This window comes from Podarcis filfolensis, assembly GCF_964270895.1.
Source record: "Podarcis filfolensis genome assembly, chromosome: 2".
NCBI lineage: Eukaryota > Metazoa > Chordata > Lepidosauria > Squamata > Lacertidae > Podarcis > Podarcis filfolensis.
Genome location: NC_139605.1, coordinates 51,878,081 through 51,894,675, shown reverse-complemented (window position 1 = coordinate 51,894,675; position 16,595 = coordinate 51,878,081). Strand labels below are relative to the sequence as shown.

The 16,595-nt window shown below is 40.2% G+C and overlaps 1 protein-coding gene across 13 annotated transcripts in view; it reads left to right on the top strand.

Moving 5' to 3' along the window:
• DOCK3 (dedicator of cytokinesis 3) overlaps positions 1-16,595 on the top strand; it is a 139,937-nt gene that overhangs the window by 87,537 nt on the left and 35,805 nt on the right. For 7 of the 13 annotated variants that reach the window (XM_083603193.1, XM_083603200.1, XM_083603192.1 and 4 more), the window contains exons 24-36: positions 136-328; positions 1,626-1,753; positions 2,506-2,652; positions 3,508-3,606; positions 5,816-5,910; positions 6,623-6,698; positions 7,082-7,182; positions 7,591-7,649; positions 8,551-8,699; positions 11,365-11,450; positions 12,998-13,024; positions 13,141-13,236; positions 14,912-14,972. In XM_083603193.1, coding sequence (XP_083459319.1) covers positions 136-328; positions 1,626-1,753; positions 2,506-2,652; positions 3,508-3,606; positions 5,816-5,910; positions 6,623-6,698; positions 7,082-7,182; positions 7,591-7,649; positions 8,551-8,699; positions 11,365-11,450; positions 12,998-13,024; positions 13,141-13,236; positions 14,912-14,972 — 1,317 coding nt within the window. The remainder of the gene's footprint in view (positions 1-135; positions 329-1,625; positions 1,754-2,505; positions 2,653-3,507; positions 3,607-5,815; positions 5,911-6,622; positions 6,699-7,081; positions 7,183-7,590; positions 7,650-8,550; positions 8,700-11,364; positions 11,451-12,997; positions 13,025-13,140; positions 13,237-14,911; positions 14,973-16,595) is intronic. The other 6 variants (XM_083603190.1, XM_083603201.1, XM_083603195.1 and 3 more) reach the window with 3 other exon arrangements.

The following is a 16,595-nucleotide window of genomic DNA, read 5'->3' as shown; positions in this document are numbered from 1 at the left end:
GCTATAAAGAGATGGAGCCTTAGTCTGGATTTCATGCTTTACCTTCAAATACGTAGCATCATTTGTGTTCCCTAAAACCCATGATGTTTTATATCTGTGCATTAAAGGTCTCATATTTCTTCATTTTCTTTTTAGGCCGCTCTGTTAAATTCCTTCCCGGCAATATTCGACGAGCTTTTGCAGATGTTCACAGTACAGGAAGTAGCAGAGTTTGTGCGAGGAACTCTTGGGAGTATGCCCAGTACAGTGCATATTGGACAATCTATGGATGTGGTTAAATTGCAGTCTATAGCTCGTACTGTAGATAGTCGCTTGTTTTCTTTCTCGGGTAAGAGGGCATTATTCATTTTAATTCATTTACATCTAATAATCTAATTCATTACATATTAATGCAACTAAATGTAGACAAAAACTAGAATTGGTTCACAGGTGCTGGTTTTAACCTTTAAAGCCTAGGACCCTCGTACTTACAGGACTGCCTCTCCTGGTATGTCCCACATAATTATTATTAAGCCATCTCACTAATAATTATTATTATTATTATTATTATTATTATTATTATTATTATTATTTATACCCCACCCATCTGGGTGGCTCTGGGCAGCTTCCAACAAAGATTAAAAATACATTAAAACATCAGTCATTAAAAACTTCCCTAAACAGGGCTGCCTTTAGATGTCTTCTAAACATCAGATAGTTGTTTATCTCTTTGACATCTGATGGGAGGGCATTCCACAGGGCGGATGCCACTACGAAGAAGGCCCTCTGCCTGGTTCCCTGTAACCTCGCTTCTCGCAGGGAGGGAACTGACAGAAGGCCCTCAGGGCTGGATCTCAGTGTCTGGTCAGAACGATGGGGGTGGAGATGCTCCTTCAGGTATACTGGGCCGAGGCTGTTTAGGGCTTGAAAGGTCAACACCAACACTTTGAATTGTGCTTGGAAACATACTGGGAGCCAATGTAGCAAAAGATTGTAAAACATTTTATACACTAGACATTCTATACACTTGTCAGTGTTGTACAGAAGATATCAGTTGACTTGCCAATGCTCATGTTCAAATAAGTAGGTAACAGAGGAATGTTATTAATGAGGTATGTATTGGTTTGTCCAACCTAACCTGAATTAATTCACCCGGTATGTTTTGACTTCGTGTGCAGCCAGTGTGCCGTTTCTATTTAAGGTCTAGTAGACAGTTGCTAGTGCCATCTATTGTGCTGCTGTCTCATGTGACCTTTGGCTTACTCCATTCCTGTATGAACCAACATTAAACACCAGCAGGTTATTGCCGCTAGTAAATTGACAATTCACACGTGGTTTTAATCCTATTCACTGCAATGGAAATTATGCATGCCTTTTGTAACACCGTGTAAATTAATTCTTTGTTTCGAATTAGAATTTGAGTAAAAAATGGATTCCACTCAAACTTTGTTTCCTGGCAATCCCTAATTAAGCTGGCATGCTGTTTATAAAGGGGCCAATTAAGTGAATTTTATTGTGCCTTTGTCTATTATTAATGCTAGCTTTTTCATTTTTACATGCATGCCTTTGAATAACAATGAGGCTTCTTATACCAATAGCTGAAGCTCTCTCATAAGAAAATGTTGCCTTTTGTTTCCCACTTCTAGAATCCCGGCGCATCTTGTTACCTGTGGTTCTTCATCATATTCATCTTCACCTTAGACAGCAAAAAGAGTTGCTTATCTGCTCTGGAATCCTCAGTAGTATCTTCTCCATCATCAAAACTAGTTCTGTGGTAAATTATATGCCTACCTTTGTATTACACTCCTAAGAATTTGAACTATGAATTGTGTACAGCTATTTGTGGCCTACTTTCCACAGGTGTATACTGAATTTTGGGACATGTCGAGTAGGAATTTGCCATGTAATTATTACCTGTGAGGGCTGTGCATATGCAGTACAACACAGTAGCAACGGCGAAACTGTAGATATGTATGGTTGTATGATCAGTGCTTTTGTTATTATTGGAAAGAAAATTTGATCCTTTAAAAGATTTCCCAAAGCTACAATCCTATGCACAATTACCAGGGGATAGTCTAGCAGAATCATGAAATTGCTAAGATTTTATGTTTGTGACACACAGCATTCAGACTACATTATGCCCTAGACATTCATTCTACTAAGTTCCTGCATTAGTTCCAAAATTGTCCATGAAAATGTTGGGTTCAGTTTGGGTACTCAGTTTTACAGGATCAAACAGATAACAATTAATGGCAATGATAAATGATTATTCTAAAATCATCCAGTTAATGTAGTGACTGCTATTTTCAGAAAGAATATCTGCTTTGAGTTATACATTTTGGAAATTAGTTTGGCTACAAACTCTTAAGAGCTGAAGGATCTATATTAAGCAACTTTTACAGATTCAACGGGACCATCTTAGATAATAATGTGTGGGCAGCATTTTGGATCCACTGAATACCTTCGGCATACCATTTCCATTCCATAGGATGGTAACTGTCTGCTTTTTTTAACTGCTTACTGTAGGAGACAGATGTCATTGAGGAGGTAGAAATGATGGTGGAGAGCCTCCTGGATGTACTTTTACAAACTTTACTTACTATCATGAGTAAATCACAATCTCAGGAGGCGGTAAGAGGACAACGTTGCCCACAGTGCACAGCTGAAATCACTGTTAGTAACTAACAATCAGGTTCTATTTCCTGCTTATCTAACCTTCTCCCTTTCCCTCAACACAGCATTTCACCTTGTTCCGCCTTTCCTGCATGAACTTTTACCTACTTCAAAACTGAAAACCTTGCCCTTCATTCCAGTGGTAAAGTTAAGCACAGCCGCCATGGTGCCGCTCATTTACTTAGCTACTCAAAGGAGCATAGATTATATTGTGAATTAGTTGCCAGTCATTGGCTGCCCTAATTGAAAGTTATCAGTGGGCACCATAATAAAATGCTAAGTAATTTCTCACTGAAGGATACTATTATTCTATTTATCCCTGGGAAGCTTTTATACAATTTGTCCTGTTTTTTCCAATTAGTCAAAATTATGAATCTTTATAAAGGAGAAAATGATATTACATCACATGCTGAGAAGGCTATCGAAAGCACCAGAGCCATCTAGGGAGAATTGCAAAATATTTGAGGCTGGATTATTTAAATTCTGCGTGGGGGTGGCAGGGAGAAATTATATTCCTTTTTTTCCCTTTTCCACTGAAAAGAGACAAATCAAATTCTTACCCTAACTTTATCCATCCTGAATTTATTGGGCTAAATAATTTCTTATGTTGTTTTTAAATTGATATTATGCCTCTTCAACAAAATAGACTACTCAATATGAATTTACCAAATAGAAATATTAATTTGAAATGATCAAGACAAGTACTTTAAAATCCATACACATGTGCTTTGCTTTCACAAGTATTGAAACATTTTCACCCCTTACTCCTTTTCCCTCTACCCCAAAGGTATTTTTTGTTATATGAATTGAAAATGTGATCATTCTAATAAAATAATTCTTCATTGGGATTGGCAGGGGGAATATGTGTCCTGTCTTTTGTCTCTACTTCGTCAGATGTCTGACACTCATTTCCAACATTTACTGGAGAATTTCCAAAGCAAGGATGAATTAAAGGTAAGCTAAGAACCAACCCTAATCATATATATTTTACCAATAGAGCTGATGAAAAATAGCAGCAGTGGACTATATCACAAGTTTTCAGAATGATTTTCAATATTTATCTATTGCATATTAAGTGGTGCTGTGGTCTAAACCACTGAGCCTATTGGGCTTGCTGGTCAGAAGGTTGGCAGTTCGAACCCGTGCAGTGGGTTGAGCTTCTGTTGCCCTGTCCCTATTTCTGCCAACTGAGTAGTTTGAAAGCACACCAATGCAAGTAAATAAAAAGGTACCATGGCAGTGGGAAGGTAAACAGCGTTTCCATGCGCTCTGGCTTCTGTCACAGTGTTCATTGTGCCAGAAGCAGTTTAGTCATGCTAGCTGCATGACCCAGAAAGCTGTCTGTGGACAAACACCGGCTCTCTCAGCCTGAAAGCTAGATGAGCGCCGCACCGCATAGTCACCTTTGACTGGACTTAACTGTCCAAGGGTCCTTTACCTTTACCTTACAGTTACACAAACTATAACTTCAAAATTCATGTATGCAGTTTTCAGGAGCAATTGCAATTGCCAAATGCTTGGCTTGCTTTCAGCATATTTGCAAGGTAGGTGTGCTGAGACATTTCCCCCTCTGCTTTGATCTTCTTGCCGCAAATTTCGCAGAGGAAGGAGCTGCAATTTCACACTTTGCCTAGCTCCAGATTCCCTTCCCCTGCAGAAGTGAAGACTGGGAGGGTGCTCAGAGGGCCAGGTGAAATCTGTTTGCAACAGCATCCAGCTTGTTGGATGGGGTTATCTCACCTCTGACATACATGAAGCAACTTGGGAAAAGTCTCTGGACATTTTGAATATGATGTCATCAATATAGCAATGATACCCAACACTGTCTCCTGTTCAGGGAGGCTGTGCAGGTTCTGAATCTATTCCTGAGAATAGTAATAGATTAGATGTGAACTAACAATTTGAAATGTAATCCCGGCAAGAGACAATTGCTTCTGATAAGTAGAATGATGGACTCAGTGACAGAGATGTGGCTCATTTTTAGAAGAGGTTACTATTTCCTTGAAAATTAGGTTAGCAGTAAAGGAATCCTCCTGGATTCTGGGGTGGTGGCTATGGCCAGGCATGTTTCTGGAGAAGGAAAGCACTGAGCATGGTACAAAAGCCTTAGTTGAATCAAGGTTGAATTACTCCTGCATACTCTGCAAGGGTCTTTGAAAATGATCAGAAACTGCAGCTGGTAAAAAGAAAAAAGAAAAAAACAGCTAAAGTTTAAGGTTTTTTTAGCATGTAGCTCCTCTTTTCTATCGGCCTCACTGATTACAAATCTAGATTCAAATTGCATAGTTGTTACTTTTTAAGACCTAAATGGTTTAGAACGAGAATAGCTGAAGGACTATCCTGCAAAGGAATATTGTGACACAGGCACATCAGGTGGCCACCCTCTCCTATATGGGTACCAGTGTTGTAGTAAAGGTAAAGGTAAAGGGACCCCTGACAATTAGATCCAGTCGTGACCGACTCTGGGGTTGCAGTGCTCATCTCGGTTTATTGGCCGAGGGAACCGGCGTACAGCTTCCGGGTCATGTGGCCAGCATGACTAAGCCACTTCTGGCGAACCAGAGCAGCGCACAGAAATGCCATTTACCTTCCCGCCGGAGCGGTACCTATTTATCTACTTGGACTTTGACGTGCTTTCGAACTGCTAGGTTGGCAGGAGCAGGGACCGAGCAATGGGAGCTCACCCCGTCATGGGGATTCGAACCACCGACCTTCTGATCAGCAAGTCCTAGGCTGTGTGGTTTAACCCACAGCGCCATCTGCGTCCCAGTGTTGTAGTAGTCAAACAAAAAAGATAGAATTACAGCAAATAGAATAATTGTTTGCCTACAATTCTGCCACTGATTACCACATTTTTCCATGTATAAGATGACCTTTTTCTGATTTGTTTGTGATAAATTGAGGGTCGTCTGATACATGGCTTAATATGCTAAGTAAGTGAGGGCTGGTGCTGCGGCAGTAGCAGGAAAATGTCAGAGGGGAGGCTGCTTACCCGCTCTTCCTGGGTTAGGAAGAGTATTTGGTGAGTGCCAGTATGCAGGGTATTACGGCACCAGTTCCGTCAGCCAGAGATTTACAAAAAAAGCTCAACAAATAGGGGTCGTCTTATACAAGGGGTCATGTTATACACGGAAAAATACGGCAGTTTCTTCCTTTCTGCTAGGAATTTCTGCTAAAGACTTTCTGCGTATTTCGAAATCTGATGAAGATGAGTGTCTTTCCTCGGGATTGGATGGTGATGAGATTGCTCACCAGCAAGTGAGTGGACATGTAATTTAGAATGCTCAAATTTTGGGGTTTTTTTTTCTGAAAATGATGTGCTTTTTCTCTAGATGCAGGATCCTTGTCTGGAATTCACGGTGCTGTTTTTAAACCTTTAAAACAGGTGTGGCTAACCTTTGCCGCCCCCCACCGCCGCCCCAATATTGCTGAACTGCAAGTTCCATCACCCCTGCCTATAGACCATGTTGGTTTAGGCTGATGGAAGTTGTAGTCTAAGGATATATGGAGGGCCACACATTACCCACCTCTGTTTTAAAGTTGTAACATTTAAAGTTCTAGCAGGTTTGGGGGTGATTTACCTTAGGTAGACTTTTCTCTAACCTCTCCCCTCTCAGGTTATGATCTTTAAATGGGGTCAAGTTTGTATGCCATCACAGTCGTTAATAGAAATAGAAATAGTCATGGTCCCCTTCTGTTTTGTGACATCCCTTCTGGTTACTAAGGACTGCAGCTCAGTGGAAGAGCACATGCTTTTCATGTAGAAGGTCTCGGGTTCAGTCTTACCTTCTCCAAGTAGGGTTGGGGAAGACAATTGTCTGAAAGCCTGAAGAGTTGCTTTCAAGCAGTGTAGAGCTAGATAGACCAATAGTCTGACAAATGGCCTAAAAAAACTTAAATGCCGGTTCAAATAAAGCATACTTGTGTGTTTACAAACATTTCCGCAATGTGTTCTCTTTTCTTATTACAGTATAATAGTTACAACAGTTCAGTTTCTGTCCCCTGCACTGCACAAGAATTTCACAGAAACAGATTTTGATTTTAAGGTAAGGAATGCCATGAACACTTTTGTAATATTATCACGTCCTTAGCATTGCATCTATTTCCAGAAACAGCATATACCGTATTTTGAACTAATCGTTACATCTGCGTTGGTGTCATTGTGATTATGTTATGATTCCATATGACACCTGTGGAAGAATAAACTGATTTGGGGGTAAAATTTGTTTGCTGCATGTTCGTGAACAAAGGATGTGTTCAGCTATGTCCTGCTCAGAATAATCCCTTTGAAATTAATGAACCTAAGTTAGTCAAGGTAATTAACTTCAATGGGTCTACTCTGAATAGAACTAGCAAGGCTACCACACAAAGTTTACATCCAGTATACATATTTGTCTTTTATGATTAATTAATTTTTTCTGATTTCTAGGTGTGGAACTCCTATTTCAGTTTGTCAGTCTTGTTTATAAATCAGCCCAGCCTGCAACTAGAATCTGTTACTCCAGCAAAGCGTAAAAAGATACTGGACAAGTAAGGACATTTAATTTCCATCCTCAAGTGTTTGAGAAAAAATGGCTCGTATTTATCACCCTATTTCTTATATATTACAAGAATGAGAAAAAGAACCAAGAAAGTCCTGAGATCCCATAAAATGCAATATAACAGTCAAATCCAATGTTGTTTAAATGGGTTTCCCCTCTTTCTCTTCCCTCACTTCCCCAAGTCTGCTCCCAAGTGTTTGGAGCAAATGGAAGGAGGGGGAGCTGCAGGAAGGAAGAGAGGAAATTCCTACTGAGTGAGAGTCCATTCCACTTGTGTGTGGACACCATTGCTTTTAATCCTAAATATTGATTGTCCATTAAAGAAAACCTGTTTTGAATAGCTAATACTTTGCTGCATTTAATTCTCTCAAGGTCTGTGTCTTTGCCTCTGTTCCAGGTATGGTGACATGCGGGTGATGATGGCGTACGAACTGTTCAGTATGTGGCAGAATCTAGGTAAAGTTGCCTTCCAACTTTATGTTAACTTAAGGTCTATATTTATTCCAAATATTTATTGTTTAGCCATAAGTATAAGTATATCATACAATGGTACAATAAAATATAGTATACCACTTAAAATACAATTAAAACAAAATAATAGTACAATCCATTACAATATCCAATATTTTCTACTTATAAAAAATTATAACACTATCACAATAACACACACAGCAAAAAGAGAGAGATCCTACTCATTTCCAATTCCACTCAACATTATAACAGCAGAGTAGGCAATTTATCTGCTATCTGACATTCTTCATCCACCTTCATTATTCTAAATCATGCTGGCCATCCATCAACTATATGGGATTTGGCTCATTCCTTTCTGTCTAGGGCAATTATATACACTGCACTACAGCACTATATGTTCCAGGGTTTCAACAGCTGGTAGTCTGAATTGATATCAGCAGTGTTCCAGGAGAAACCCTCTGAAACATCCTAACGTAACTGCAGAAGTGAAACTATTTATATCTTTCCAAGGTGATTGAAATGTTGAATATGCAAGTTCTGCTCTGTATGGCAAATACATGACGTCCTGACACCCAGTGTCAGGTAGAAGGGATGTGTTCTTTGGGCAGTAATCTCTGCCAATAACTCATAGAAATCCAAATCAAAAATATGCTGACCCAGCAAGTTTCAAACCTTTACTTTCTTTTATTGTATTGGAATGCAACATTGTGATCATGTTAAAAACACCCAGATTTATTTTTTTTTAAAGGGTAAGCAAATGGATTGACCTCTTGCACTGCCTGAATAATTGGATATTTTAAATTGGCAGAATGATGGTCTGTACAAGAGTGGCAAGAAAAGATGCAAAGGGAACGGTATAAATACATTTATATTTTTCTGTTACCAGGTGAACATAAAATTCACTTTATTCCGGGAATGATTGGCCCCTTCCTGGGTGTCACACTGGTCCCACAGCCAGAGGTCCGTAACATCATGATCCCAATTTTTCATGACATGATGGACTGGGAGCAGAGGAAAAATGGCAACTTCAAACAGGTAATAAGTCTCTTTGGCTCTTTTAATGCCACAGTTTTTTTATTTCTTCATGATTGATTTACAGGAAGAAAGTTTTACATCTACAAAGGGAAGCATTATAGCTTTTTAAATATTAAGCATGTATGAACAAATAAATATACGCACAATATTTGCAAATCTCCTGGAGGAGTTCTAAAATCCATTTTGGTTGCTCTTTCGCACTTTTTTTTTATGAGAACAGAAAAGGCCAGAGCAAAGCTATCAAAAGTGGGAATGGGAACAGGGGAATCAATTTGGCACTGTATCTGCACTTCTGCTTCTCACTGGAGTCCCAAGGCACGTTGCGATGCCAGTTTTCTAGTGTGTTGCCGCCACGTTACATGGGGCACCTGCATCTGAAATTCTCTTGATTGTGAATTGCTGGAAGAGTGTTCTGTCACCAGCAAACTCAGCAAGCCAGAGGAAGAAATAGGCAGGGGAAAACAGAGGAAGAGAGACATGGAATGAAACGAGGGAGTTGCTGAGAAATGTTTGGGATGTGAAGAGAGAAAAGGATGGAAGATTAACAGAGGGATGGGATCGGAAAGCAACACAGACAGAAAACAGGGTTCGTTTTGGGAAGCGGTGAGAGCCATGTGGGATGTGGAAGCAGAGCAAAACAGGGTAATGCACATAGAAAGCAGACAGCAGATAAAGTGTTAGGGTTGCAGAGAAACATGTGGGAAGGGAAACAGAAAAAGGGGGTGTAGCAGGTGGGGGTTTAGAGACTGGTGCAGAGAAAGGAGAGAGTGTAAAGTGAAAAAGATTGTATTTGGCTTTCTTGATCACAGAGGCTGAGTGCAGGGCTGTTTTCCAGGCTCAGATGGGGCTTTGTGCCTAGAAGGGGAAAAGAGAGCCCCCTTCACAACCTCTAGCATGGAGTCCTGTGCTAAACAAGCCTTTACCACTGGAGGTGTGCAGTTTGCTCTCTTGTCTCCTTTCTAATCTTAATAGAACAGTAGCTATTTAAGAGCTGCAGGAAAGCAAAACAATTGGGTGAGTAGCTAGTTTTAGATCTGAACCACTAACTTTAGCTACGTAATGCATCTGCATGAACAGATATTTTATAAGAATACCACAAAACTGGTAACAAAATATACCTGAACCCTACACCATCTGGAAATGAAGTGCATTTTTTTCTAAAGCTTGACATCCATTTATTGAATACATTAAGGCAAAAAAACATGATTGGCAGCTGCCCTCTTCGCATGGAGTCATTTGGAAAAAAATATTCTTGAATAATATACTTATCAAGGACAACTGCTTGGAATTATAATGCTGTTTTTGGAATACTACCACTTCTGCCTCTCTCCTCATATCTTTCCTTTCTTGCTTTGATCTTTCTCTTTGTTGTTGTTGTTATTGCTTGTTGTGCATAAAAACAATTACAGGAAAAATAATACAACAAAACTTGCTGAAGAGCAAAATAAAATTTCATAAGGAAAGTGGATCACATATAGAGACTTTCCAGGTGTTTTTTTCACCATTTCTCTCAGACATCTCATGATAACCCTTGTTCCTGTATAATGTATAATGTACAATGTATAAAGCGGGATATCAAATCCAAACTCTTCTTCAAACTCTTCTTCTAATGAGAAGGGGCAAATATAGTCCTGCTAGGACAGGGGGAAAGAATTACAGGAGTCCTGGAAAAGTGTGTGGGTGTCTGGAAAAAGTATGTTATTGGCAGGCAGTTCCAAATAATGCAGGATAATGTGCCGAGGGCTATTGATGGGCCTTGTAAGTGATGTCACAGGGCATCTCGTAGACTATGAAATCAAAAGAGCTGCTTACCCCACTGAAAATTGTTTGTGAAGCTATAGTTAGTGGTTTGATGAAATAGTAGTTTGCCAGAAATAGTAAAAGAGTTTTAATGAATGCAACAATACTCTGAACAGATGCGTAATATTTTCATAGAAGAAACTAAGTGTCTAGGCAGGCTTCCTCAACCTCAGCCCTCCAGATGTTTTTGGCCTACAGCTCCCATGAGCCCTAGCTAGCAGGACCAGTGGTCTGGGATGCTGGGAATTGTAGTCTCAAAACATCTGGAGGGCCGAGGTTGAGGAAGCCTGGTCTAGAGGGATCGTGAGATTTAGTATAGCCCTTTAATTTTCACTAATGTTACGGGAAGGTACCTTGGAAATGGTGAAGGGAAACATCTAGCTAAGAATTGATGGCAAGGATTGGTTTACTTTCAGAGCATTTGTCTTCTATTGCTAGCAGATAGTATAAAGCAGTAGAATAAATGTTCCATAGATTTATTTTTTTAAGTCCTCACTTGTTCTACTAAGAGATAAATAAATGAACAAGCAACCCAGGGAAGAGGACAGGGTTACAAAAATAAAACAAGCCCATGTTACTTTTGACTCAGTCAAAAAAGACCTTGAATACTGTGGTGTGACAGTGTTAGAGACAAATAAGGCAAGTTATTCTCCAGGTTGAGCTATTGTTTTACTACATTTAAATTAGGTCAGTGCTGCTTTGGAAATGTTTTTATATGAAGGCAAAAATCATCCATCCTTTCATAAAAGCAGGCTTCCTGCAGAGCATAAGAGATGAACCATAAAATATAATTTTCACAGCCTCCTTGATGTTTGGAATATATAAAGCCAGCTACTGTCTTACAATTTCTTCCTCTCTAATACAGGTGGAAGCAGAATTGATTGATAAGCTTGACAGCTTGGTATCGGAAGGAAAAGGAGACGAGAACTATCGGGAGCTCTTCAGTCTGCTGTAAGCCTTGCTTTTAATGTTACAGGAAAACTTTTACAAACACATAGAGTGTTAGAGTGGAAATCAAAATAAGGCATATATATGAAATGAACAAAGAGATCATATTCCATCTCATAAATCATTTTTATATATTTTTTTTCCAAAGCGTTTAACCTATTTTGAATTACATTTGCATAATAGATGGCTGGATTTGTCCATTATTTCTGAGGTTTTATCTTTGTAACTTCAGGTGCCACTCCACAGTGGGTGGTATCTGTAGCTTTTGGCCAGAAGGGACTGACTTTGCTTAGTGTTACATCTAAACCTGAGCTGGTGATTTTTCTTGCTCCAGGCAAACCATGGGCTGCAACCAAGATTTGAGGGTTGGCTGGGGAAGACCAGATTGAGATGAATAATAATAATTTTATCATTTGGTTGCCCCAGGCACACTGGGCAGCTTCCATCAATTATAAAAGCATAATAAAACATCAAATATTAAAAAACTCTATACAGGTCTGCCTTCAGATGTCTTCTAAAAGTTGTATAGTTATTTATCTCCTTGAAATCTGATGGAAGGGCATTCCACAGGGTGAGCGCCACTACCAAGAAGGCCCTCTGCCTAGTTCCCTTCTCACAGTGAGGGAACTGCCAGAGGCCCTCGGAGCTGGACCTCAGGCTGATTGATGGGGGGTGAAGACGCTCCTTCAGGTATACAGGGCCAATACCACTTAGGGCTTTAAAGGTCAGCACCAACACTTTGAATTGTGCTCAGAAATGTACTGGGAGCTAGTGTAGATCCTTTAAGACTTGTATTATATGGTCCTGGTAGCTGCTCCCAATCTGCATTCTGGATTAGTTGTAGTTTCCGAGTTACCTTCAAAGGTAGCCCCATGTAGAGCGCATTGCAGTAGTCCAAGCAGGAGATAACCAGTGCATGTACAATTCTGGATGGATACATTTATTTTATAAAATTATTTCCATAGAGCCTTTCATTTCAGGAAAAATCAAAGCAATATGTAACACTAAGCCATAGGTAGTACAGTGGCAGCTGAAACAGGAAAGGAGTGGCCATAATGTCTGCTTGCATGTTTGCTCATTCATGCTAAGCCATGGTTTGGCATAATGTTATATGCAAACTGGGCCATTGAGGAATTGCAAATCAAGAAAAGAAACCATATATGGTTTCTTTTGGGGGAGAGAAGGAGTATATCTTGCAATTTTAGAAAAGATTCCGAGCAGAAGAAAACCTTCTTTGTGTCTTCTTGTACATCTTAGAGCTAAAACTCAAATGGACCTCCACAAGTGTGTTACATCAGCAGAAAATTATGCAACAGATATGGAAATGGTTTACTCAAGATTAGAACCAAGACATTGCTTGAGAAAAGGAAATATTTGTATATGTATGTTTGGGATTACATTGAAAATAGTGTGCCCATTTTTTAAGCAACTAGCAGCAGAATAGGGGCAGACACTACTCTTGGCATAGTACTTCCTTGGTATGAAGTAGTGATATCTTATCATCTTAATTCAGTACTCTCCTTGTCTTTGCTTCATGCCACATGGATCAGAACCCAGCTCTTTGGGCCCTACCCCAGGTAAGATAATTATTCAAGTTCGATGTGGAAGTGACTTTGATATTAAAATGGCTCCTGGGGCTGTTGAAGCTTTATAATATTCCCAAGGAAATCTTATACACTTTCATTCCATGCAGCCTGCTGGAAAAGATTGAGCAAGAGACTTGGAGAGAGACTGGTGTTTCTTTTGTTACATCAGTTACTCGTCTGATGGAACGTCTCCTTGACTACAGGTAATGTGATTATTTAACTTTCCTGGGTGTTTTATGTTTGTCTATCTGACTTCATCTGTGCGATTCACTGCCTGATTGTTTTTTCATGATTTTTGCCTGCGGTTAAGTTTTCTTTTTACTATTGGGGTACTGTTTAATTGCTGCGAAGTGACTCTGGGATGTGGGCATAGGCCAGAGCCTAGCCTTGCTGATAACAAATTCTACCATGTGCAGCAGGGTCATCCTCAAAGGGGGTAACACCAACATCAATGTTCCCTTCAGGCAGTCATAGGGTGGGGGACACCCCAATGTCAGTTAAGAACTGGAATTGAAGCCCTCCTAACCCAAGGCAAAGAGCCCAGGGGAGGGAGATTGGTTTGGTGGGGTCCCAGGACCAGAGGTCACAAGTCCAAGTTTAGTAACAAGAATTCCAAGATGGCATGTGAGCTGTGAAGTTGTTCCAACAAGTTTTCCTGGCTATCCACCAAGCTTTTTAGCAGAGGCGGAGATCCCAAGCTACTTACAAGAATACCTGCTGTTGTGGCAATTCCTGGTCTAAAGGCAAGTGCTACATCTAGAGCAGGCATGGCCAAACTTGGCCCTCCAAATGTCTTGGGACTACAATTCCCGTCATCCCTGACCACTGGTCCTGTTAGCTAGGGATGGTGGGAGTTATAGGCCAAAAGCATCTGGAGGGCCAAGTTTGGCCATGCCTGATCTAGAGGGATGCTTCTTTCCATGGGAGACAATGCTGGATGCACCTCCATCTCTAATTCCTCCCACTCTGTCGCATCAGCCCACACCCTGGAGTCCCCTCCACCCCCCAGGCGGAAAGCAGCTTCCACACTCTGACAGCCTAACACCAGTACAGGTGGTGGAAAGGAAGTCTCTGGGACTCCTGCTTCAACTGCAGTCAGGCGCATCCAGAGGCAGAAGGGTTGCTCCCATCACTTGGCCTCTACTCTGTTTTCTCATCACCCTCTCTCTCTCACATTCATCATCCTGTTCCTATAGTGCCTACCACCCCTGGTTTGAAGCATGGCCAGAGCTATGCTAATGCTTCTTCAGTTGTGGTGGCTGTGGGCAGGGTGGGTACTTGTATATTCTGAGTGGAGGAGCTGATTACCTCCTGGGGAAGAAGCCTAGATATCTGGTCTCTGTCCCCCTTCTCAGCCCCTCCATTCATCCAGCAGTTCATTGTGGCTTATTTGCTGATCTATTGTCATTTCTAATTGATGCCATAAAAAGGTCAGTCCATAACAAGGCAAGAAGTTGTCACTTTTTAGTATTTTCTACAATAGCTGGTTCTTTATTGTATTAAAGGAATACTGTTATAATCTTTTAAACAAAAACAAAAAAATACTGGAGAACACAATGAAGTTTTTCATCTCTCCTGAAGCAATGCCTTGCCATTTCAGAGCACTTTATGAACGTGGCATTATCTTGGAGCCAATCATTCTGAAGCTAGAAGGCATGGGTAGGGTTAGTGTCTGAACTGGTGATCACCTGAGAACCCTGTGTTGACTGTATTGAGTTCTTTCATGGAAGGAAGGAAGGAAGGATAGGAATGTAATAAGTTAATAATAATAAAATTAATTTATTTTTAGGTTGTATATCTCCCAGCTCTCCCTTGTCTTAAACTTTATCCGTTTTTCCCAAACATAAATTTTGAAATATGACTGTTGTCTTTCTTTAGGGACTGTATGAAAGGAGATGAAACTGAGAACAAGAAAATTGGTTGCACTGTTAACCTTATGGTGAGTTTTATTTTACTTTTGTTGTTCATTCTAACGTAATTCTTTTTTCAGGTTTTAAAGTAGCAATGCAGAAAATTGCTGAATTATCCAGCAGAGAATTACTGAAGAACAACTACCTGCCTTTGTTTCAAAAAATAAATAAGATTGCTTCAGTGTAATGTTCAGGTGGTTGTGTGAAACTATTGGCATGGACTAGTCAATATGTACTTTGCATGTGATGCCTTCTTGAGAAAGTGAATGTCACATTTGACTTTAAATGATTTTGAGCCAGTAGTAGTCACAAGATTATTTCTTACTTATCAATTGCTGGTGCTTCTTTGATTCCCGCCAGAGAAATGTGATTAGAGATTTTTGGATCTCGAACCACAAAACAGATTTTCTCTGGAATGTTTTGGTTTACATTCAGAAAATGTTGCCATGCTCTCTCAGGGCATGTGCTTGAATCACTTGTTCATAGCCATGGAATTAGTGTTTCTGCAAATCAAATGCCTAGGCGAAAAGTAACTCGCATGTGCTAGGACTAGGGTTGCCAATGTGGTACCCTCCAGATGTTGGTGGACTACAACTTCCGTCATCCCTAGCCAGCGTAACCAATGATGAGGGATGATGGGAGTTGCAACATCTGGAGGGCATCATGTTGGCTACATCTGCCTAGGATTTCCTTCTGTGACCCTGCCTCTATGCTGCCAGAGAGCAGGCTAGTCATAGATTAGAGGCCCATATAAGGTGCATGCAACAAAAATACCTTATGATCCTTGATGGAAGTGTAACAAAAGTGTAATTAGAAAAATAGCATTTACTGGCTTATTAGGAATTTGTTGAACCTTGCAGATCTCTTGCCCACTCACTCCCCGGCTCAAGTATACAATATGAGTCCCAGTGTAACATCCTTAATGCCCTAGCTTAGAATATATGGTAAAAACCTGAGTCTTCATCGTGCCTTCACATTTGAGAAGAAGCAACGCAATGGGAATAATATAGTTTTTACACTGAGCTAAGATTAGCATTTAATCCCCTGAAAATTGTAAATCTTAGAGTACTTTTTCAATGAAACTTCAGTTCAGATATAACACTACACCATGATTTAGCATTATGAGAACATGTCACAGCAGGCCTTGGGCTTGCACGTGCTCTCTTTCTATTAGAGGTTACCAACCATAAACACATCCCAAAGTGTCTAGCAGAGTTTCTCTTGCGGCAGACAACAAGAACTGTAGTCACACTCGAATGCGCAATCAAGAATTACTTTATGCAAGCATTTGGTTACACAAGCATTTTCTTTTACTACTATCTACAAACTATTTACAGTCCTCCTTCCTCTCTTCATCACGGTATACTTTCAGTCTAGTAATAAACAGTCCTGATACCGCAAACCCATAGTATCAGCAGCACACTTTACCATACATCCAAACTAACTATAAGCATGCGAACTAACAGCATATGTGTGCTCTCCTCGTGCCTCAAATTGCAAACTCAACTTCCTCCTTTTAATTGCATCTCCAGCTGACACCAATTAAGCCTGGAGTGCCACTCCCACACATTGAAGAAACTTCTGGAATGCTTTATAAAGTTTCTAGGAACTATTAATCTGTTTCGTGAAGAATTTATTCCTAACACTTCCTG